Source organism: Nycticebus coucang, chromosome 3, assembly GCF_027406575.1.
Source record: "Nycticebus coucang isolate mNycCou1 chromosome 3, mNycCou1.pri, whole genome shotgun sequence".
Taxonomy (NCBI): Eukaryota; Metazoa; Chordata; class Mammalia; order Primates; family Lorisidae; genus Nycticebus; species Nycticebus coucang.
The window spans coordinates 135,999,757-136,025,149 of NC_069782.1; the positions used below are offsets into that span (position 1 = coordinate 135,999,757).

Here is a 25,393-nt window from a genome sequence, read left to right on the forward strand (position 1 = left end):
TGACCCACAGAAATTATATTCCATAAAAAAATTTCAGAAATAGGAATCTCCAATTGTTTTATTTGAATATAAAGCAAGGGGGGAAACAGGTGTATCCAATACATGACGATTTGTTAGTTATGAGTTATGACTATGCAATAGGATACTCATATACTAACTTCGGAAAACAAACCCCCAATAGAAACTAAAATGGAAACAAAGAATAGACAGAAACTCTAACATTTCCTTCCCACACCTCAGTGAACCATCTTGTATACCCCTGGTGTGCTGGGCAGGCCACTCACCATGGAGACTGTCACTAAACTGAGGATTCCTGTGCTACCCTTTACATTGAGCACCAGGCATGGCAGACGCTGATCCTGAACTTTTTTTTAAATGAATACATTTTTAAATGTTTATTGAAACCTACAATGTGCTAGTTCTAAGCATTAGGGGTTTAGCAGTTAATAAATCAGGAAAACTCCTCATCCCTCATGAAGCTTACAGTTTAATAGGGAAAAGAGGGAAATTAAACTTATCTCAGGTGGAGATAATAACATTTCTTAAAAGCTGTGTGAGAAAGACATATAAACTATAAAAGGTTTAACTACAGAAGAATTTGCTACAGGGTGCCAATCAATGGTTGGTGTCCATCAATGAAGTGTGGGATTGATGGCAATGGGACTGCCAGGCTGGGCTCCTGTCAGTGTCCTGCTCAGCAGCTGTCAACAACTCAGATGAAAATACATGTTGTGTGCCTAGAAAATTCATACATGACACGAATTCGGGAAGGATAATGACAAGATAAGAGAAAGGCAGTACTAGCTCCAAAGGCAATTTCCGTGCCTAGGGGAATACAGCCAACACATGATACGTACTGGAACCCGAGCTTTTGCATTTCTCTAGGACTCACTACGCCACTACAAAAAGGCTAATCATAATAGTACTTAATAATAAGATAGTTGAGAAGCGCAATAGTATGCACATCTACAGTTTTTGTCAATGATATGAATCAAGGAATCTTTAGAGATGGAAATTCCATTACAGCCGTGGTGCTCAACCTTTTTAATACCAGGGACAGGTTTCATGGAAGACAATTTTCCAAGACTGGAGGGTGGGAAGGTTGGGATGATTCAAGTGCATTGTGTTAATGCGCACTTTATTTCTATTATTATTACACTGTAATATATGATGAAGTACAATTCACCATAATATGGAAGTGGGAGCCCTGAGCTCGTTTTCCTGCAACCAGAGGATAATCACCTGTATTTGTAGCTGCTCCCCAGGGCTAGCATCACCACCTCAGCTCTACCCAAGATCATCAGGCATTAGCTTCTCATAAGGAGTGTAATCTAGACCTCCAGCATGTGTTGTTTACGGTAGGGTTCGTGCTCCTATGAGAATCTATGGCCACCACTGATCTGACATGAGGCAGAGGTCAGGCAGTGATGTGAATGAGGGGGCATGGCTGTAAATACAGATGAAGCTCCACTCACTGGCCCACTGCTCACCTCCAGTTGGCAACCTGGTTCCTAACAGGCCACGCACTGGTCCCCAGGCTAGGAAACGGGGAACACAATGTTAACTAGAGATTAACTAATTCAAATCCCTCATGTTACTAATAAGGAGGACAGAACTTCCAGACACCAAATACCTTGGCCAAAGTCACATCTTGAGAGAAATGTCAAGGTTGGAATTCCTAACCCAAGTCCTTAGCTTATTCCAATGATCCTTTTCATGAAGAAAAAAAAAAAAAGAAAAAGTCCCTTTCGTTTTTACCCTTTAGAATCTGAGGCAAGACAGTGATAACTAAGAAGATAACTAAGAGTGCATATCTTACACTCAAAAGATAATGTCAGATGTTCTGACATCCTGCTAGGGTTACGAATATGGGGAATTATGGTAACATGGGCCTAGACATATGTGAGGGGATGCCATGTGCTAGAGATTAGAGCCAGGAAGGATATTAATTTCTTAAGTTGAGGTGCCCACATAGCAGGGTTTTAAAGTGTGAAAGTGGCTCCTCTGTAGTCATGGGAAAAATGACTAATAAATTCTAACCCTTCTCAGAAACAGTGTCAGTGTGGATGGCCAGATGCCCGGGCCTTGGAAAGCTAGTTTGTTCAACCATCCTTCATCCTTGGACCTCCTCAGACTTCCTCAGCCTGTTATGAGAACTAAAAAGTTCTCTTGCTTTATTGCTCAGTATTAGTACTTCTTGGAAAATACCCTAAAGGCAACAGCCCACAAGCACCTCCATTGAGAAGGAAAAGAGATCAGTCAGTAAGCTTAATGGGAAATAAGGATGGAAGTGGGTTAGCGGAGGAGGAAGTCAGCTTCCTCATCGCAGGGACAACTCCTGGGAGCTCAAATGGCAGCCCTCTCCTTAGTCCAGGTCAAGCATCCTTTATCCCAAATGCTTATGTCAAGAAGTGTTTCCGATGTGGGAAACACTTTTTGTAGGTTTGGGAATAATTGCATACATATAATCAGTTATCTTAGGAATGGAATCCAAGTCCAAACACAAAATCCATTTATGTTTCATACATCTCATACACACAGCCTGAAGGTCATTTAATACAATATTTTTACTAGTTTTGTGCATGAAACAAATTTTTGGCTGGTTTTTGACTGTAACCCATCACATGAGGTTGGTTGTGGAATTTCCCACTTGTGGCATCATATTAGCCCTCAATAAGTTTTGGGTTTTTGAGTGTTTCAGATTTTGGATTTTTAAATTTGGGATGTACAATCTGTATTTCGTTTATTTATAGGGAATTTCTGGAATTCTACATACATGCTGTGAAAGGATTTGTAATTAGGCAAATAGAGGGATGCTATTTTGTTAAAAACTCTGAGGGATGTGCCAGTTTGCTTCTGAACTCACAGTAACTGCTTGAGCAAGGAAGCCAGTGTAATGGTGGAAAATGAAGAGCTCATCTTTTAAATTATTTTTGTTTGTTTGTTTTTTATCAGTATTCCACTGTGTGTGGATGTGAATTCCTGCAGTTGGATTTGCCAACATCTCAGCGTGACAGAAAGTAAGGAGAGGAGCGGAGAGAAGGGAGAGAAGAAGTGACACAGACACGGATACAGGAGGACGGGAAAGCTGGAAAGGCAGGTGAAAGGGCTGCAGACATAATGAGGACGGAAAAGCGGAGAGAGGAGAAGAGCTCCCCTCGGCTACGGCCATGTCACAGTGTCACAGGACTTTCTGCTATTCATCGCCCACCAATCCAACTTCACCCCCATCCATATGGAAATATGCTTGACTGCTTTATTACATTATAAATGGTATAATTTATTTAAATGGAGTTTTAAAAAGTCTGATTGTAAAAGAAATGTGTGTTTATTGGAAGAAGCCCAAGTGCCCATGGACCCATGAATGGACTAGCAAATTGTGGTACATGTATACCATGGAATACTATGCAGCCTTGAAGAAAGATGGAGACTTTACCTCTTTCATGTTTACATGGATGGAGCTGGAACATATTCTTCTTAGCAAAGTATCTCAGGAATGGAAGAAAAAGTATCCAATGTACTCAGCCCTACTATGAATCTAATTTATAGCTTTCACATGAAGGCTATAACCCAACTATAGCACAAGAATATGGGGAAAGGGCCAAGGAAGGGGAAGGGAGGGGGGAGGTTAGGGTGAAGGGAGGGTAATGGGTGGGGCCACACCTACAGTGCATCTTAGAATGGGTACAGGTGAAACTTACTAAAGGCAGAATACAAATGTCTACATACAATAACTAAGAAAATGCCATGAAAGCTACGGTGAACAGTTTGATGAGAATATTTCAGATTGTATATGAAGCCAGCACATTGTACCCCTTGATTGCACTAATGTACACAGCTATGATTTAATAAAAATAAATAAATAAAATATAATGTAAAATATACCAAAGCATAAAAAGCAAAATTAAATGTGCACACAATCCCTCCCATCCAGAAATAACCACTTTTAAAACTTTGTTTGCATTAGTGATTTTTTGATGTTTGTGCAGGTGTTTTTCAAAAAAAGCTTTTGAATGATATCATTAATATGCCATAATATAGCACAGCACAGGATTAGAATGCACTGATCTGTCAGCTGTACAATACTATATAATTTAACTAATTTTCTGAACACAGGGTATTGGTAGTATCTAATGTTTTACTTTTAAAAATGATACTGCACTGTTTATCGATGTAGATAAAAATTTCCATGTTTCTCTAATTGCTCTGGTTTTCAATAGGAAGAATTATTAAAAGAGGAAATCAAGTAGCTCCCCCTCATCTGCAGGGAATATTTCTCAATATCCCCAATGGCTGCCTAAAACCTCAGATAGCACAGAGCCCTATATGGACTGTTTTGTACTATTTTATTTTAAACATACTTGCCTATGATAAGGTTTAATTTATATATTGGGCACAGTAAGATATTGACAACAATGCATAATAAAATAGATTAAATAAATATACCGTAATTAAAGTAATGTGAATGTGGTCTCTCTCTCTCTCTTTTTCTATGTGTGTGTGTCTTAATGGACTGTACTCACCTATTTTCCAACCATATTTGACAGCAGGTAACTAAAAACCATGGGTAACTAAAAACTGCAAAAAGTAAAACTTTGGATAAGGAGGGACTAATGTAATGGTTCATAAATAATGGGAATTTGTTTAAGACTCCTGGTATAAATGTCCATCTGTCTTCCCAAAAGTTCATACAAATTGCAGTCCTGGGACCAGCATGTAAGAGTTCCCCAGGGGAAATGGACACTCAAAGCTAAATAGCATGTTTTCAAAACTTCTATATTTTTCTATTCAAGTTTTTCACTTATAAGAGTGTTTAAAATGTTTAGCATATTTATCCACTTCCTGTACTGCATTTTTCATATATTTTTAACTTGGTTAATTTGGAAGCTACCTTCTCTGTTTGGGGAATTAAAGTGCCTGCTAAACAGCAGAGGTCAGCACCCTTCTTAGAGGTTTGTTTGTCTGGGGGGAGCAGTAGCCTTACGGTTTTCCTTGGCTAACACAGAAAAGAGATGAGGAAAGAAGAGTCTAGAACAACAGTTCTCAACCTGTGGGTCACGAACCTTTGGGGGTCGAACCACCCTTTCACAGGGGTCGCATAAGATCATCCTGCATGTCAGATATTTACATTACAATTCATAACAGTAGCAAACTTACAGTTATGAAGTAGCAATGAAAATAATTTTATGTTTGGGGGTCACCACAACATGAGGAACTGTATTAAAGGGTTGCGGCATTAGGAAGGTTGAGAACCACTGGTCTAGCATGTGTGAGAATGTGTGTGTGTGTGTGTGTGTGTGTGTGTGTGTGTGTGTGTAATGGTCACCTTCCTTTTGGCAACTGAACAAAGAAGGGAGTGCTCAGAACTATTGATGGAAAAGCTCCTTTCTCACTTCAGCTCTTTACCTCAGTCCTGAGCTGTTGTCCAAATGATCCCTGTTAAATCTTCCACCTGCAAGTTCAGGAAATGACGTTCCTGTCTAATAAAACCTATATTTAGGAATTAGAAAACCTGGCAGACACCACCTTCCCCAAGGTGAATTTCCTGACTAATAATATAGATTGTTATCTTGCACTCCTTGATGCGATGGGCACACCACTTCTGTGATCTTCTTCCCAGTAATCTATAACCCTTTAATTATGAGAAAATACAAGACTAACCCAATTTGAGGAATATACTACAAAATACCTGACTAGTAGGCTTCAAGGTCATCAGAGACAAAGTAAGACTGAGGAACTACCACCTATGTGAGGAAACTAAAAAGATACGACAAGGAAGTATAATGTGGGATGCTGGATTGTATCCTGAATCAGAAAAATAAAAATAAAAAAAGGAACATTAACTGGAGATCTGAATAACTCCAAATAAAGCCTCTACTGAAGTTCAGTTTTCAAAGTTAATTTCTTAGTCGTGAACATTACACCATGGTAATGACCAGGAGCTGCCGAAATGTGAAGCTTGTGCCTGACGTGGTTGTACACTGTGTCCGTTTGGGATCCCTCTCTCTTAGGCATCTTGCTTTCCTTGGCCACAGAATTACTCAGGAAGGGTAACTAACTACCCATAGGAGGCGCATGGCAGCCCAGGCTTGCTCTCTGGGATGGGAAAGCAGAAGCTGTGCCAGGCGCATAAATATTCTAACAAGTTTCATCTTGTCACAATAGAGTCATAAAGTTGCTCTGTTCAGCACTGATAATGGCTTTGTAATTCCATTATTGGTAGTATTTTTCTTCTGGGATTTATCTGCCTGAAACTTCAGCACTCAGGTAAAACCCTTTACCTTAAATCTCATAAATGCAGGTTCTTCCCCCACCCCAGGGCACATCTTGGCATGCCTGTGAAAATCTTGACAGCTTTCTGTAAATTACGGAATTGCTCTGTTTAGAAATGTTGATGTTTTAAGTGACAAAGCCAACAATAAAAAACAGTGGGACAGATCCATTCCCTATAGTTATTCTCTTTAAAGGAAGATAGATCCTGATAGACAAATACACAAAGTTTCATTCTCAATCTAAAAGGCTATTTTCATCCATTTCTCTAGCATTTTTAGAAAAGATTCTTGCAAGTCATAGGAAGTCCAATGAGATGACTTCTAAATTCTCTTTATGTCCTGAGACTGTGATGTATTAACACATAAAGGATGGTGTCCTACATGGATTCATTAGACTTAACACTGGTTTTAGGATTTTCCTGCGTCCACACTCCACTTTTCTTTCCTACCCAGTCAAAAGAGATAACCCCTAAGTTTTGGGGTCTTCCTGTCTTTCTGTTTTGAATTTAGCATTCCACATCTTAGTCACGTACTAAGACAATCTAATTTCAACTTGGATTTGAAAATCTGCTAAAACATACAAAATTACAGTTACATAAGAAAAGTAAATTCTAATGTTCTATAGCACTGTAGGATGACAATTGTAAATAATAATATGCTATGTATTTTCCAACAGAAGAGATAATATTGAATGATCCCAACCAAGGAAATAATAAATGTTTGAGATGATGGATATGCTAATTACCCTGATATATACATTATATGTATCGAAAATCACTATGCATCCCATAAATATGTACAACTACTATGTGTCAATTAAAATAAATAAATAAATAAATAAGGCCACTTCATTAACCATTCCATATTTGTCACACAGAAAACACTCATTGAGAACCAAAATGCTCATTTTGCCTTCATTTTGACATCTCTCAAATCCATAGGTGTCTCACCATCAATAATATCATACAGGCACTACTCATTTTATTGCACTTTATTTTTAAAATTGTGCTTCTTAGATATTGAGCTTTTTCACAATTTGAAGATTATGTCAACTCCGTGTTGAGAAAATCCATTGGTGCCATTTTTCCAATAGCATATGCTCTCTTCAAGTCCCTGTCTCACTTTCTGGTAATTCTCAAAACATCTCCAACTTTTTCATTATTATTATATCTGTCATGGTGCTCTGTGACCAGTGATCTTTGATTTTACTATCGTAATTATTTTGAGGTGGCACTAACCATGCCCATGTAAGATGGCAAACTTAGTTGATAAATTTTATGTTGTGTTCTGACTGTTCCACAGTTTGGCCAGTTTTTTCATCTCTCCCTCTTTTCTCAGGCCTCCTTATTGCCTGAAACACAACAATATTGAAATCAGGGAATTACTAACCATGCAATGGCCTGCAAACATTTGAGTGAAAGGAAGAATCAAGTCTCTCATGTTAAATTAAAAGCTAGGAATGATTAAGCTTAGTGAGGAAGTCATGATGAAAGCCAAAAATCTATCCCTCTTGCAACAGTTAGCCAACTTATTGATGGAAATTAAAAGTGCTACTCCAGTGAACATACAAATGATAAGAAAGCAAAAGTATTGCTGATATAGATAAAGTTTTAGTGGTCTGGAGAGAAGATCAAACCAGGCACTGTGCTCCCTTATGCCAAAGGCTAATGTCTCTCTTATTAAGGTCTAATGCAGCTAATGACCTGAAGTTGAAGCCAATACTAATTTGCCATTCCAAAAATCATAGGACTCTTAAGAATGATGCTAAATTTACTCTGTCTGTGCTATAGAAATGAAAGAACAAACATTGGATGACAGAACATTTCTTTAGAGCATGGTTTACTAAATATTTTAAGGAAACTGTTGAGACCTACTGCTCAAATAAAAAGACTATTTTCAAATTATTAGTGCTCGTTGACAATATGCCTAGACATCCAGGAGTTCTGAAGGAAATCAATGATGTTTTCAAGGAGGTTAATGGTGTTTTAACACCCAAGGATCAAGAAGTAATTTTGACTTTCAAATCTTATTATTTCAGAAATATATTTCATAAGACTATAGCTGTCATAAACGGTGATTCCTCTGATTGACCTGGGCCAAATAAATTGAAAACCTTTTAGAAATAATTTACCATTCTAGATGCAATTAACCACATTTGTGATTCATGGGAGAAGGTCAAAATATCAACATTGACAGGAGTTTGGAAGAAGTCAATTCTAACCCTCCTGGATAACTTTGAGGGGTTCAAGAGTTCAGTGGAGGAAGTAACTGTATATGTGGTAGAAATAAGGAGAACTAGAATTGGAAGTGCAGCTTGGAGATGTGACTGAATTGCTGCAATGTCATGAGAAAACTTGAACAGATGAGGAGTTGCTTCTTATGGATGAACAAAGAAGTGGTTTCTTGAGAAGGAACCTCCTAGTGAAGATGCTGTGACCATTACTGAAATGACAACAAGAGATTTTGAATAGCACATAATCTTAGTTGATAAACAGCACTGGGTTTGAGAGGACTGACTCCAATTTTGAAAGAAATGCTAATGTGAGTAAAATGCTATCAAACTGGTATCACACGATATGGAGAAGTCTTTTGTAAAAGGAAGAGTCAATTGGTATAGCATACTTTATTATTGTCTTATTTTTGAAAAATTGTCAAGAGACCCCAACCTTTAGCCACCACCACTCAAGCCATTCAGCCATTAACATTGAGGTAAGACTCTTTAGCAGTCAACTCACTGAAGGCTCAGATGATTTTTAGCATTTTCTGGCAGCAACATATGCACATTTCTTTTTTCAGATATAATGCTACCAAATACTTAAACAGCATCATAGTGTAAACGTAACTTTTTATGCACAGAAAATCCAAAATGTTTGTGTGATTTGCTGTATTGCATATTTATTTTTTTGCAATGGTCTGGATGTGAACCCACAGTATCTCCAAAGTATATCTGTAGTTTATTTGGCAGCATTTCTTTAGGTGATACATAAAACAAAGGTGCGTTTTTACTTGGTGATATTAATATTGTAGACTTTATGATATGTGGTGTGTGCCAGGTACTGCTCTTGGCACTTAAGTCTTTTAGCTCTGCAATCAATTTCTTCGCATCTCAATGTGAAGATGTGCATATGAATCTTTTTGTTTTCCTGTCTCCCTTTCTCCTCTGTTTCAGGGTAACATATGCTAATATTAATCATACAATCTCAGTATTTTGGTTACAGGATATAGAAATTGGAAGTATGCCTCAACCAGAAGAGGAATATTAACCAAAGATAGATCATGTGACATATTAGAATGTTCTCATCTTTTGAAGGAGATATTTATCATGTTTTAAGTTGTATAATTTAGTTTTTGCATTTGTTTGGAAGTTATATATGGCTTAAAAAGATGTCTATGGGTGACAAGTTTTAAAGGAGTAGACTATGGTAATTTTGTACTGAATCAATTTGGAGAAGATAGAATTTCATTTATTAGAGTGCCTGTATGGTTTTATGGTAGAAATAGCAAAAGAAAACATGTGTATGTATGAGATTTGGAAGTCAGGAGAGAAATGGCAGTTAATTCTTTCCAAAAGTCATTTTCACTAGAGGTAATCAGAGGCAGACACAGAAGTGCTGGTAGGTCTTGCTCTTCCCTTCCCAATTCCATGACCTTATGACCTTAGGCCCCAAACCTGCTTGGCTTTGAACTCTTGGGGCACTAGATATTCTAAGGCAATATCCTTTCATGTCCTCTGTAGGAGCTATTCAGGGGTATTCCTCCATACATTTCTGTAGAAGCTCCTCCTGCAGTCCCACCTAAGCAGCTCAAACCACTTGAAGACCGGGCTGTGTTTTCTACACCAGGATTTAACTTTACAATGCCTTGGTGAATGTTAACTAAGTGAATTGGGTAACAAAATTGAGAAGCTACAAATAAAACTATCAGCTGACTTTCTATCCATTGTGCCTAATTCTGGCAACAAAGAAGAAAAATACATGCACATACTAAAAATTTCTATTGAAAATATAAATTATTAAATTGAATCGAAACAAGATTGCTATATTTCAGAAACAAATACATATCCAATTCTTCTCTATTCCTCTCTTTGGTAGTGGTTAACGTTTATTCATCACATATTATATGTGCTTAAGCTGAATTATCTCAGTTTAATCCTTACAATATGTATATGAGGAAGATACTCTTAGGAAGATCATTTTATTAATGAAGACTGTAAGGCTTAAATTTAATGAAGTTAATAATTTAATTGACTATTAAATAGATTGATGTCACACCACTTGAAAACAGTATTCCAACGAAGGCATTCTGACTCCAGAACACTCACTTTTAAATACTATACTCCAAGTAATACTGGTTAAAGGCAACACTCAAAGGCAGACTATAATGAGCAGCAAATAGTCATACACAAGGACAAGGTGCAAACCCTGAGGCCCTTAAATTTGGAAGCTAAGTGAGGTCTGATCACTAGGGCCAAGTTGACTTCTTTTAAAATAATTGTAAAGTAGGGTGGCACCTGTGGCTCAAGGAGTAGGGCACCGGTCCCATATGCCGGAGGTGGCGGGTTCAAACCCAGCCCCGGCCAAAAGAAAAAAAAAAAAATTGTAAAGTAGAAAGCTGTAATTATGAGGATATTTTCCCCTTTCTTTCACTCTTGTTCACAGCACTCTTTCACATTCGGGAATTATTATTTATTTATTTTTATTTCAGATTAATATGAGGGTAAAAATGTTTAGGTGACATTGTTTTCATTTCTAAGGTAAAGTTCAAGTTAATAAGATGTAGAGTAGTGAAGGAATCATTCAAAGATAGGGAAGCTGCAGCCCCCAGGGGCAGGAGTCGTCATGATAAGGATCACAGGAACCAATACGGGCAAAAGTGAATGAAGGTCCAGGAGAAGGATGGACTCACACTTCGCAGGGGAATCTAACTGAATTGAAAGTGAAAACTTCATAATCACAGGAAAAGATGAAGAAGTGGAAAAAGGAGCAAAGGGGTTGGAAACAGCATTCCTATGGAGATGTTGAACAGGAAAAATAAAAAAAATAAAATAAAACACCAGGCCTCTCAAGGATAATGCAAATCCTCTTATCTTCTACGCCTAGTACAGGCACTAGGAATGCCCCAGTGCAGTTCTTGGGGATGCTATATCCAGAGTTGTTCCCTGCCACCTGTCCCTGTGCCTTAACTGAGCCACACAGGATTCAACCCAGAAGGCAGAAGAAACTGACAGGAAAGTAAGAGAAGAGCAAATAAAATAGGGGTGTCCATTATTCTCCTGAATCTCATATTCTGAAAATGTAGAAAGGGTCTGTTACTATCAACAGCCTGATGCAGACTCATCCTGTGACAGCCAGATATGCTGAGTCATTCTATCTTTGCTTGAATTCCTCTGCTTATGTGGACCTCATCACCCCTTAGGAGAGCCTGTTGAGTAATAAATAGCCTATGGCATGGGAAACTGTGTCTTTTAGCAATCTAGAATTGTCTTCTCTTTAATATATATATATTTCAATGTCTTAGAATTCTAGGCTTTCCATGCCAGAAGGAAAGACAGAGGTCTTCTATAATGGCTCCTTCATTTGGTGAATAAACTCTTCTCAAGATGTGTTTCAATTTGAATGTGTTCATATGCTTATGCGTGTGCATGTATGTGCACGTGTAATCTCGATGAATTTCAGTATTTTTGTGTGTGCATATGAACAAGCTTTTGCTGCTTCACTTAGTATAGTCTACAAGGTAGGAGAAGCAATTTAAAACAGAGTCTTGATCCTTAAGGAATGTATCTTCCAATAGGAGTGTGAAAGGAGGAGGAAAAATGATACAGGTGGACAACATCATAAAACTGAGTGAAAAGTTATTTAATATGTCATTTTCAATTCTCAAACTAAGACTCTGTAGAATTAAATTGAAGCTTGGGCAGGAAAAATAGTCTCTTCGGATCACCCAGTTGGTAAACAGTGCAGCATGGATTTGAACTTGGATATGCTAATCGTAAACCCAAGGCCCTTCCTACCAATCACATAGGCAGACCTGTAACACAGCACGTATTATGATACAGTACATCTTATTTGTGAAAGAATCACATTTAAATTCAGAGGAGAAAGAGACTTCGCTCACCTGGAAAAGCACCATAAACCAAGCAAGGTTCTGCAGTAGAGATAAACATCGGGGTAAGGCCATCAAGATCAACACTGTGATCCTAATAATAACAACAAGGAGCCTCACACATCATCTTTGTGGTCAAAGACAAATACCATCCTGGCATGTAGTAGGTGCTAAAAATTAATCACTGCTAAGTGAATAAGGACAATTCATCCCCAGGCAGGTGCATAAATAAAACCACAGAAATAAGAAGTATCAAGAGGTCCTGTATAATAAGCATTATAAGACCAGTGCATACAATTACTCACCTGACATTCTGGAATTTAACATACAGAATTGGAGTATTCTATGGGTCAGAAAAAGTTCCTTCACACTCCTGTTGGCAAGAATCCTGTTAGATTCTTATTCTGTTCAACTTTACATTGTAAACAATGAGCAAAGAGGCAAACGCTTGATTAGGGAGACAGATTCTTTAGGCAGTCTGTGAGGCAGGGAGATGAATGGGGAGGCTTTTTCATTATTTCTAGGATTAAGGGGAGGCTGGGCTGAATCAGCGTAACGCTAAGGAGAATGGAAGAGAAAGTGTGCAGGGATAGTATCATCAAGTTAGAAATAATGAGACTTGGAAATCCAAGGGTTTAAGAAGCGGTAACAAATAGTACGAATAGGACCTAAAGTGCTAAGGTTTAGATATAAGGAATATAGAAAAATGGAAGCTGATTTTTGAAAAGCTGATTCTAAAAGGTAAGATATTCTAATGCCATCTGAACCTAAAATTGAAAATGAGTATGCTATTCATTCAGAAGTTCTCTGAAGACTATGACCTGCTTTATAGTTTTCAGGGAAGAGTGAGACAGCGTGTAAAAAAAAGTAAAAGAAAGAAAAATAGCTGTATCCTCTTCCTAACTAATATGTTATCAACATAACAACATATCTGATTATTTTTATAAAATAGAGTTTGGCTTTCTTGCTCTCTCCTTTTTTCCTTTTCTCTTTCCCCTCCCCTCCCCTCCCTTCCCCTCCCATTCTCCCTCCCTCCTTCCTTCCTTTCTTTTTTGTAACATCATTAGACTTCATCCCGTATCGGTATGTACACTTTTCAGGACATGAAAAAGAAAGAAAAAAAGCAGAAGTCCAACCTGTTGTCATTGAAGCCACTAAATCTATTTGGAGAAAGAGAAAAAGTTCCAGCCATATCATGCCAGGTCCTCTAAGATGCTGTGTTGAATGGCTGGTATACCTGAAGGAGGAAGAGGAAGGCCTATGGTGATCTGGTGCATATAAAACAAATTATTGGCTGGGTGTGGTCGTTCACTCCTGTAACCTCTGTCCACTGGAAGGCTGATGGGGAGGATCCCTTGAGCTCAGGAGTTCCAAAACAGCCTAAGCAAGAGTGAAAACCCCGTCTCCACTAAAAATGGAAACATTAGCCAGATGTTGTGGCTGGTGCCCATAACCCCAGCTAGTCAGGAGACTGAGCCAGAAGGATCACGTTAACCCAGGAGTGTGAGGTTGCTGTGAGCTAGGCTGATGCTATGGCACTCTAGCCTGGGCAATGGAGTGCGACTGTGTCTCAGAACAAAACTAAACGAAACTAAAACTAATTATTGGACATAAATAATAACAGTGGGGAAAAACCCTGAAACTGGCCCAGCAGCAATATTCTACCTGGCCTTGAGAATGAATGTTAGTAATGTGAGTCAGAATTAGAGAGAGAAACTATTTTATATTCTAGAGTGTTTTCTAATAATCACAGGTATGTCAGCAAAGGCCACAGAACTGCCTCTCTCACGGAAGACTATTAATACCTGAGGTTAGAGATCACAAGGCGAGGCAAGATAACAGGTCGGGTATACCAACAAGTGTGGCTTCAATGACAAGGGTGAGGCCCCGTGGATGCAGGACCAACAGAAAACATCTGCAAATGTGGAGTTCTGTGTAGTAAGAGAGCTCAAGCTCAAGCTGTAATGGACCATAGCATAGTGGGGGGCCCGAAGGTGCAATGGAGATGGGGTTATAACCTGGCGTGTAATTGGCACATCCTCTGTAGTTAGATGGAGATTAAATTCCAGTAACATTAGGTAAAATTATTTAACCTCTCTGAGATTTTATTGATTTGCCTTTTTATTTATTTCTCATCTGAAAAATGAGTATTAAAACATCAATAATACCAGCCTGAGCAAGAGCAAGACCCTGTCTCTAAAAACATGGTGAAAACTAGCTGGGCTTTGTGGCGGGCACCTGTAGTCCCAGCTACTTGGGAGGCTGAGGCAAGAGGATCTCTGGAGCCTCAGAGTTTGAGGTTGATATGAGTTATGATGCCAGAGTACTCTACCCAGGGGACAGAGTGAGACTATCTCAAAAAAGGAAAAAAAAAAAAAAAAAAAGAAAAAAATCACCAATAGTAAGTCTCTCTCATTGATACCATCCCCTTAGCCTCTCCCTTTCTTTTGATAAAATCATCTCAGTCTCTCCTGAGCCATCGCCAGTCCTTATTTTCTTACATGATTTACTAACATTGATTCTGCCCCCAGGTCTCCTGTGGGCATGTTACCTAATCATAGCCCCTAAGATTTAATCCCAGGAATTTTGCAGGAATAAGCAAGAAGGTATTTTCTTTTTCACTGGAGTGAATTTGAGAAGATAGTAAGCTTATAGAGGTCACTACGAAGAGAAAGTCTTCCGGAGTGAAGCCAGCACAGAGGAGAGGAGAGCTGAGCGATGGACGAGATCAAGACGGGAGCCCTTTGATAAGCCTCTGGATGGAGTGGAATCTAGACAAAGTTAGACTTTCTGATTTTCCAGAACCAGGAACCAACATTGCTTAAAAAAAAAAAAAAAAATTAATTTTAAACAGATTGCATTTTTCTATCATTCTTCTATCATATTTTGAAAGATCTTGATCAATAAACTATTTCACATCAGATGTGAGGATTGATTTAAACAATATTTGCAAAATACTTACTACAGGTTTGGCACATAGTAAATGGTCAACAAACGAAACTTGTTGACAAAGATGCAGAATGAGAATTCATCCACACGGACTGGCCCTGAGTCGTGGGGAAGACCGAGAACACATGGGCGTGCTCGGCTGGGACACGCTGAGGATGGGGGTGTAAGCGTTTCTTTATCTCTCATTTCTATAATGGAGCTGTCATGTGTCCCCAAGGGACACAGTGAAGGAAGGTTGGCACTGTGGCGCCATTCTTGCCTTTCCACATGTAAGTTAGTCACCACCCAGCTGCCCCTATTTCTAGCCACTCCCTGATGTGAGACCAACATAATCAATAATAAGTTTGAACCTGTTTTTAATTAAGCGAAACAGCCCCAAGACTGCCTTGTCTCTCACCACCTAATAGATTGCTGAATAGTTTATAATGCGAACTGCCTTCCATTGCTTTACCCTAAACGTGACTCAGGTCCCAGCAAACCATATTCATCAACCTCAAATAGAGAATTTGGATTTGGCAGGAGATTGCTGTTTTCAAGGCATGTGAGTACCACTGACCCTTGGATCCCATGTTCCTCTTCAATGTCAAATGCAACACCTTGGCTTTTACCTACTGAAGTGTTAAACTAAAAGAGTACATCATTTTAGAGTTTGAACAGTTTTTCTTCTCCTGTCTTCTAAGCACCTGGCATGTTACCAGTTCACAGGAAATATATCATTTACTAAAGTAGGTATTAATTATTTTACAAAGAAAAAAGAAACCCTGAGGCACACAGAAGCTATTTAGCTAGCCATGATCCCTTCCTCAGTAAATTGCAAAGCTAGAACTTAGACCTCCGTGTCTCTGAGCCCCTTAACCTTTCAAGCTGTTCTTCCTCCCAATATAATTGATTTCTGCCATTGGGAAGAACTAGATCACTAATGCTGTCAGTTAAGTTAAAAAGACACCTATTCTACTAATGGTAATATTATGCTAAAATGAGTCTCATGTGATGCCCTATGTGTCTAAATCAATCTGAACTCCATGGAGGAAAGTTCATATTTACAGTTGTTATGGTAGTATTAACAGCAACCACTACAATAACTTAAGAGTAAGCTGTTACATCCCATAATTATTTTACAATTGCCATTGATTACTTCCAGGAGTGTCATGACCACTGTCGCCTAAAATAAAAATAACTGTCAAGTGCACTAGAGGTGATAAAGAAAATATATGCGTTCATCATCATGTCTTTTTTCTCTGTGGAAATGCTATGTTATTCTCCAGGCTCACTCAATAGTCACTTTAGCATGAGAGAAATCCTGCTCACTTTCACCCATACCCCCCATAGTCAGGCTCCAAGCAGAAAAGTTAAAAGCTGTTTATTTTAATTAAGCTTGCTAAGTAATACCAGATAGCCCTGTAGTTCCCATGTAATTTGAAGTAACTGGTTTCTAGGAGTGAGTCCAATAAACATTATTTTGATTGACAACTAGTCTACCAGCCTCAGGAAGTTGCTCAGAGTCAGAAAATATAGACTATGTGGGCAGAGACCGAGAGATTTCATCAACAGTCATGGCTCTATGCAATTTACAAGTTCTCACGCCTTCTCAAGAAAAAACAACCACCATGCTCAAGGATCCCATGTGGCCATCTGACAAGCCCAGTTGGAGGGAGACACACAGACACTGTGGCCAAGAGAGTTGTGTGTTTACACCACTCATCTGCCTAAGGGGCTGGATTTCCAAGGCTCACAGCCTCAGCTCAGAAAAGAAGGCCAAGAAGCACAGACCACATCATCCATTGATTTAATACAGTGTGAACTTTGGTGACAGGCAATCTGCATCTGAATCCTAGCCTTGGCACTTTCAAGCTGTGTGACCTTGGCCAGATTACTTAACCTCTCTGTGCCATCTGTTAATGATGATAATGAAAAGCTTACTTTATGACGTCTAAATAGCTTACGTTCAAACAGTGCTGATTGCAATCGGGGTCTTGAATGGGAAAGATTTGTCTCTCTGTCTCCAAAGGCAAAAATAGAGGTTTTATTTATTTTACTTAACCGACATATAAATTAGAATTCATATACAATAATGTGTAATGTTTTTACAAAGATGACAATTTTATGACATCTGATTACAAGGCTTTTGGTAATCAAGCTTTCACATAGAAGAGCCCTCTTCAAGGAAGAGATAAAAAAGGATTGCAATTAGCACTGGCAACCCAGTGATGAGGTCTTTTCAACTTCTAATAAGGCCACATGTAAATACGACCTCCAGTGAGCCAGAAAACGTTGTGTACCATGGACCACTTACGTAGTAAATACTCTCATCTCAATTAGATTTTCTTGCCCATCTTTTCACTCGGTGATTTTCTTAGTTTCTATTGGTAGGAAGAGACTTCTGTCCGGTCCTCTCAATACTTTCTTCTCATGTTTTGAGCACCAGGTGTAGATATTTGTAGCCACTTGAGCGCAGGAGTTGAGGAAAGATTTGTCCCTCATATTTTTCAGTGGCATCAATTCTACTTCCAAGATAAACTAGGAGGACCATGTTTGTCTGCTTAATTCATTTTTGGATGCCATTCTATGCACAAATAGCACCAAGAAAAAGATACTAATAATTAAAAAAATACATAGACATTTTCTGTCAAAACCCAACTTTATAATGCATAGACAAAACCCAAAGATAGAGAGAGGCGCCTCATGAATAAAGGACAGAATGAGTAAGGAAGGGAGAAAAAAGTGTTGATCAGAGAAGAGGAACTTGAGGAGAGACAGACATGAGTTTACGGATACGGGAGGTATCAATTTGGACTCTGAAGGGAGGCTCAAGGCATCCCAAAGCAAGAGCAGCAGGTGAGCCAGCTTCTGTGCAACAAAAACCCTATTTATTTACAAACATCTTGTTATGATAGGGGAACACTGGGATCATGCCATATCAAAGTCGCTATTTTGTTATCTTTGAGCCAGTTTGTTTGCAAATGGTTTCTCTTTAACTTTTTTCCAGGCAGTTTCACCAGGTTGCTAAGGGATTTCTCCAATGCACTTGTCTAGTTCTAAACTCCCACAAGGGGTTAGGGCAATGTTTGAAAAGGAGGAGGATAAAAATGCATTCCTCTTAGAAGATCACGTAAAAGTGAGAGAACTGGAGTGGAGGCGGGAAGCTATGCCTCCGTGATCTGTGCTGCCTCAAGTCTAAAGGCTGATGAGAGGCAGTGTGATGTCAGGAGGGGTAAAAGGGGAGACAACTTTTTTTTTTTTTTTTTTTTGGCCAGGGCTGGGTTTGAACCCGCCACCTCTGGCATATGGGGCCGGTACCCTCCTCCTTTGAGTTACAGGTGCCACCCAGGGGGGATAACTTTTGAGGCCCTCATTGCAGGGTACTCATTGCCTACTAAAAGGTCACTGTCTCTATGGTTCTGAATGATGTGAGTAAGGGATGTTTAAACTCTGGTCTGAGCTAGTTCCTACTAGCACCGCTTATAGCAGTAGGCATCTAGAACAACCTGAACGTCTTTTCCAAAGGCAAGTTAGAAAAGTTAGGGTAAGTTAGAATCACAACTTTTGGCAGAGGGTAAGATGTACGTTCAAAAAGTATTGATAACATAGTATCAAAATTACACTAGAATGTTCCCTCCTTTGTTCTTATTTTGCCAGGATCTATGGCTTTGGAAACTCAAAAGCCAAAGTCAACCTCTGTTATTACTCTTCTTTTCAATCTCAGCCACCCATTCCCATGGACAGAGGCCCATCTACTTGGATTAAGGGGATGGGATTAAGTGATTAGAAAGTAATAAAAGTATATTTTCTTCGCTCCCCCTTCTCTCTCTTTTCCTCTCTCTCTCTCATACACACACATACGCATATATAGGTGCATGTGTATCTCTCTTTTCCTGTACGCAATACACATACCCCACTAACATACAGTTTACTTTTTATATTAAATTAGTGTAAGATTTCTCTCTAACTATATTTTCAGGGTCAAATGATATGTAGTTAATTAAAAATGATATATGTATAATTGTATCCCCCAAAAGCAAAAAAGCATAGCAGAGTGTGCATAGCTGACATTTATGTAAATGCAAATATCAATACCTATGTATGTTAGGAACTGAACGCTTGTGTTCCCCCCAAAATCATACGGTGAGCCCTAACCCTTGTACAAAGACGTGACAGCATTTGTAGCCAGGGCCTGTGGGAGGGAGGTGGGTTTAGGGGAGGTCATGAGGATGAGGTCCCCAGGATGGCATTAGTGACCGTACAAAAGAAGAGAGACCAGAGTCCTCTCTCTGGTCACCACGTGTGGACTCAGCCAGAGGGTGGCCATCAGCAAGCCAGGAAGAGGTCGCTCAGCCCTAACCAAATCACCTAGCATCTTGATCTTGAATTTCCTAGCCTCTAGAACTGTCAGGACTAAACGCCTGTTATTTAAGCCACCCAGTCTATTGTATTTTGTTGTATGAACATTTCTAGAAAGATAAGAAAGTAGGAATAGTAGTTGTGTCTCACATGAAAAGGAGTAGGATTAGAACACCTGAAATCAGAATAGGAGGAAGATCTGTGTATTTACACTGAAAACCTACTTACTCATGCTGAAAACCTTCATTTGAATATCCAACATATCCGTATATAATTATTTTAATAATACAACTCACTATTAATTATTTTAAAAATTTGTGTCCTAGGTTCCACCAGAACATAACAAAGCAACACTTACAAAGCACCCTTGAAGTTCACTAATCTCAATAATCCATTTTGAGTTTTTTAAGAACTTTATGGCATAACTTTTAATATTCCTTTATAATGTTTATTACTCCAATTTCACATCCTGCCCTGTGGAGGTGTGAACCGACCTCCTGTGAGAGCGCTGGGTGAGAACAAGATTCCAGTGCACATTTACTAGGCGATATCTTAAGGTGCTATAGGTCAAGGGGAGACTTACCAGTAGAACCTGTTGGGTATGACCCCTTCCTGGATAAGCTGCCACCTTCTCCCAAATTCAGCAGAGCTGTATAACTGTAAAGAAGAGAAATGACTCAGCACTCCAGTTCTACTGCTCATTGAAAACACAAGCATCAGTTCACTGGATCAATAATAAAAAAATAATCCCTACTCATTTATTGAGTCCCTGCCACATACGGAGTGAGAGATCACATACATCATCTCTGCTTCTCACCTGAGGTCTGCAAGGCACAGACTCAATATGCTCATTTTACAACTGAGGTAACGGAAGCTCAGAAGGATTAACTGACTCTTCGGAAGCTGCATGCCAAGTGAGTGGAGGAATGAACTGGAACTCACACCTCAACCCACCTAGTGACAAGGTCAGCCTTGCTACTGGCATGTACAGAGCATCGTGGGGAGCACAGAGAAATGCTAAGCCTACACGTGGTCTGGAAGGGTACGTGCTGAGAAACCCAGGAGGCAGCCTGCCAGAGTGGGTGGTAGACCAGGGAGTCGGATAGAGATGCTTCAAGACATCACGTACAATCACCTGCAGGAATTACAGCAACCAAGTTGACAAAAATGGCACTACTCACAAAGGGGACAGTGTGGGTCAAAATGGTGAGATATAGAGATAAGGTATCAACAAGCCTAGCTTCTTTATGTGAGTTTGGATGAATCTGTTGAGGATGAAATTGAAAAGGCACTGAATGGCAAATTAAGGAGACAAGAATTGATTCGATAGACAGTAAGGAACAAATGTTGGTCTTTATCACAGTCATCAGAGGGACCTCTGGCTAAAAAACAGCTGTGCACATTGACGAAGCTCCTACCATGAGCCAAGTGCTTCAGATGCATTATTTTATTTAACCCGCATACCATCGATGTGATATATGAAGTAATTATGGCCATTTTATAGATGGTTACACAGCTGTTAAGATGTGAAATCCATTTGCTATACTATTTCAGTATTCTCCAAGAGCAAGGGCATAGAATCCCAGTTCATGAGACAAAGCCTGACCCTTCACACTCTCCATCCTCCAAATGTGGTCTTTTATGAACTGGTCTTCATTGAAACTCCTTGTCACCTTGCTGCCCTCTGATAATCTTGATGCCATCATGGGAACTTCTTCTGCCTCCAGAAGCATCCTTTGACAGCTCAGGTAATTCTGTGACTGTTGGTGCTCTGGTACCCATGACCACTGAGCTACTGATTTATAAAAAACATCACTTGAAATATCTCCTTTCTGCTATGTGCCTTGTCTACAACCCATCACATTTGCCAACTCCCATGGTGGAAAGATGTTGAGGCGCACTGCACTGAGAACCATGACTACCCAACCTTTTCCTCCATTCCTATCCCTACACTCAGTGAAGTGTCAATGACTCACCCCGTGACTCACCACGGCAGCAGAGAACATCAGACATGGCCAAGGTACAACTCAGCTCAACTGAGTATTTACTGACCCTTGAAAAAACTTGATACATACAATACTGTGTCTGTTGGATTAAAACACACCCTGAAACCAAAAACAGCTAAAACAGCTGGCTACTAAAGCATACAGCTCAATTGGTTCCAATTACAAAGGCCAAGGAGAATCCAGGCCTGCTTCCTTCTAAGTCTTTCTTATTATTCTTTTCCAGCCCATCATGCCTGGGCAAGAAAGGTTTCCTGGGTGCATATCATGTTTCATGTTTTTTATGAGTACTGAGGAGAGATATAGGAACAGCTCCCCACTTAGAGCTAACAAGGGGCAGGATGACGCACGGATATTAAGCTCAGGACACGAGCAGCCAGCAGGTGCATCCCTGCCTCTTGTTTTCTGGCATGTCTGGAGCACTTTGCACCAGAACACACAGGCTGTGTAACAACAGTCAGTCTCTAAATTGAGAGTATCTGTTTCTTTCTCCATCCTCATCTTCTTTCTTAAAATACAGAGCTGTACTTGTTTTTATTAGTTTATACGGAACCAAGACCACACCATTATGGTGTGCTGATGTCTATAAATAAATGTATGATTATATGTATATTTATATACAGAGATTAATGCAAATGCAACAGAATCAGAACAGTTAGAAATATTAGTAATTCTCTGTGTGAACACTGGACTTGCATATGTCCTGAAAGAATAATATATAAACTCTTTAAGTGTTTATATGGTTACACCAAGGGATTGCTATCCCTGCTTCCACTGAGCATTCATCTCTGTGAAGAATGGTTGGGTGCCAGCATCTGTTGTTCATTATTTTTTTTCTCCATTTTTAAAATTTATCCCCTAGGCTTGGATTCAGAGCCTGTGGACCAGTCAGGTATGTCCCATGACATTTGTTTATATCTTCAAAGGGCGAGTTTGTTATTTGTGAGCGCCTGAATCAGTGGGTATAGGAAGCAATCCAATAAACCAAGCCTCTGTTATTCAGCTCTGTGAGATGCTTTCAATTTCATCTCTCCTAAGGTAACTTCTGGTCTCATCTTCCCACACACACCTGGCACACTCCCCCTGCTGGGCCTTCCCTGATGCTACCCACTCCAGCAGAAAGGGCTTTAAGACTTGTCTTCCTCAACGCCAGTACTGTTTTTAGAGTCCGATCAGAGGCCACGTTCTGCTATGAAACCTCTTCTAGCCACTAAGATTCTCACTTGTCTCCTCTCCAAAGAACTATAATACAATAACGGATGCTATCAAACAAGTGGCTGTGCATTTACATTTAACTTTTTGAGTAGCCTTTCAAGAGTGCCTTCTAATAGTCCAAAGCAAAAATTCATACCTATCTGAAAATCCCTCTAAAATATCCAAGACCACTCTGAGATGAGATTACAAAGCTTTTCCCGTGCTTCTGCATTTACGGCTAGAAGATAATAAGGGGAAAATACTGAGTTTGTACCATGAAACTTCCCTAATCACGACTCTACCTGGTAATGAACCCAGGTTTCCCGACTGATGGACAAAGAAAATTTATAAGAGGAATATGTCTGTTTCCATGGATTGACAGCTAGATGGCTGTTCCAAAAACACACACGTGCATGCATGCACACGCAGATGCCTCTGTATATAGTGCTTTTGAAACTCCCAAGGATTTTCAGAGGTCTTCCATATTCACTCTTAAACATAGCTGCTCTGTATACTTCACCTAGTGCTGCAAATATTTTCTCCCTAAGAATTAATTGTCTAGCCTGGTCTTGTACCAAGAACAACAAAAAAAAAAAGTGACAAAACAACTCTCAGCCATTCAAGTTAATGGGGTAAATAAACCTATAGAGTCTGACAGCAAAAGCTCTCCACAAAGAAGGGAAAGGTTATCAAAGCTGTTCACCCACAAGTGTCTCAGCTATCAGTGGAAGGCTTTTCGTGTAGAACCAGCCAATGTCTTTTAATATAATTCATAGTGTTGTTAGCACCTAAATAAGATTTATTTCCTTCTCTGTCTGTCTCTGGCTCCAAGGTTTCTGTGACTATCAGAACACCGAACTGAGAACTATCATTGCTATCTTTCATGTTAGAGAGAGCGGGAGCAGTGTTCTCCAACAATGCTGAGCCTAGAAAAGTGGAGAGAAAGGTGAGGGAGAGGATGACAGAGCATTTGAGGAGGGCAATACTCATCTGCTAACTCCCTGCCAGTCATTCACAGGGAAATGCCATTCCTGGAGGGTGTTTGTTTCTGTTTTGCTAGCACTGGTACAAAATATTGAAAAAGAATTAAAGGAACAGAAATTTTAGAAAGAGAACACAGTAAGATTCTGATTAAATAAGAATGCAAGAAATAGAATTCTGCTATCTAAAATCATTCTAAAATAGCTGAGATTACTTCCCGGCATTAGTCATAAGACTTAATGAGCAGGAACCCAACATTCCTCTGTGTTCAAGGTCTGTTAGCAGCCTCCTGCTCCAAAGCTGGTCTGGGGCCCTTAACACTTCTTTCTCTTCCCACCAGCCTCCTCTCTTGATTTTTTTTTTTTTTATATTTCTCCCATTAGCTTGTTTGCTGGACATCTGTCTTCATCTCTTTGAGAAGAGAGTAGATAAAAAATACATTTAATTGCAAAAGATGCAGGTGCAAGTGTTTGTTTCCTTGGGAGCCTTGAACCACGACTTAGGCATCTCTGGCGCCACCCTCTGGAAATGTGTAGAGCTGCAAGTTGGAGGAGGGGCCAGGGCTACCAGGAGGAACAGCGGACTGGATAGCTTAGGTGTGGGAAACAGCGGGATGCACTGGCTTCGCTTGGGATTTCAAATCCACAAGAGAGTAGGATGGGATGATATAGGGGTGGGGGATGAGAGTAGTAGTTTCCAACTTTCATTTTCTACCATCTTAACATTCATTTTTTGGTTTAATCCCTAGAAAAGTGACATCTTTCTCCTACGAGAAGACCAATTCGTTTGCAATCATCACCATCCCTGGATAGTCCTTTCAATATTCCCAAATCAGATCAATGGATCCTGTCTTTTCAGATTGCTGGGCAGGTACATTACACATTTTCTTTTGCAGCTAGGAAATTACTGGAAGAACACCAATTCCATAGAAATTGGTACAAGGGCCATTCCATAGAAGCTAAGAGTCCTGATGACAGGTTTTAAGTCTTTGGTTGATGAGATCAGATGCTGCTCACCACAAAGCTTCCCATAATGACTTCAGCATCAGGGGCCGTTTCCTGGGTCTTGTCCACACAGGCTCCGGGAGAGGCTTCTGCATCAGCAGGACACATCTCGCTGCTGGCTCTTTCCAAGGTTGCCTGCCCACTCCTCTCTCCCTCTCTGCCTTTAACATTCTGGAGGCAGGGGGCCCTACATTTGAAAAGGCTGACAGGAAATTCTGCCAGTTCTATTTTACTTGCCTCATCCTAATACTGCCCCGGGGATGGCCTGGGTACAAAGCACTTATCCACCTGATCAATCTCCCATTCTCACTGATGCTCCTGCATTCTTTCTAGCAAGAAAGAGATGGTTCCTGAAGGACTTCAAACAAATTCATAATGGCACGCCTGAGATAATGCAAATATCAAGCTCCTTTCTCCATTATCCTCAACAGGAAGAATCAGTACAGACAAAGACTCTGTCTTCAGAAGTACATTCTGATACACTGGTCCCACAGCATGGGGTGAGGGCCAGAACGTATACTTAGGAGGAAACAAGGTACCTAACCTGATG

The 25,393-nt window shown here is 39.8% G+C and overlaps 1 protein-coding gene across 5 annotated transcripts in view; it reads right to left on the reverse strand.

Annotated features, from left to right (window-relative positions):
• Positions 1-25,393, reverse strand: part of SORCS1 (sortilin related VPS10 domain containing receptor 1) — a 521,473-nt gene that overhangs the window by 153,634 nt on the left and 342,446 nt on the right. For all 5 annotated transcript variants that reach the window (XM_053584238.1, XM_053584237.1, XM_053584236.1 and 2 more), the window contains exon 5: positions 20,245-20,318. In XM_053584238.1, coding sequence (XP_053440213.1) covers positions 20,245-20,318 — 74 coding nt within the window. The remainder of the gene's footprint in view (positions 1-20,244; positions 20,319-25,393) is intronic.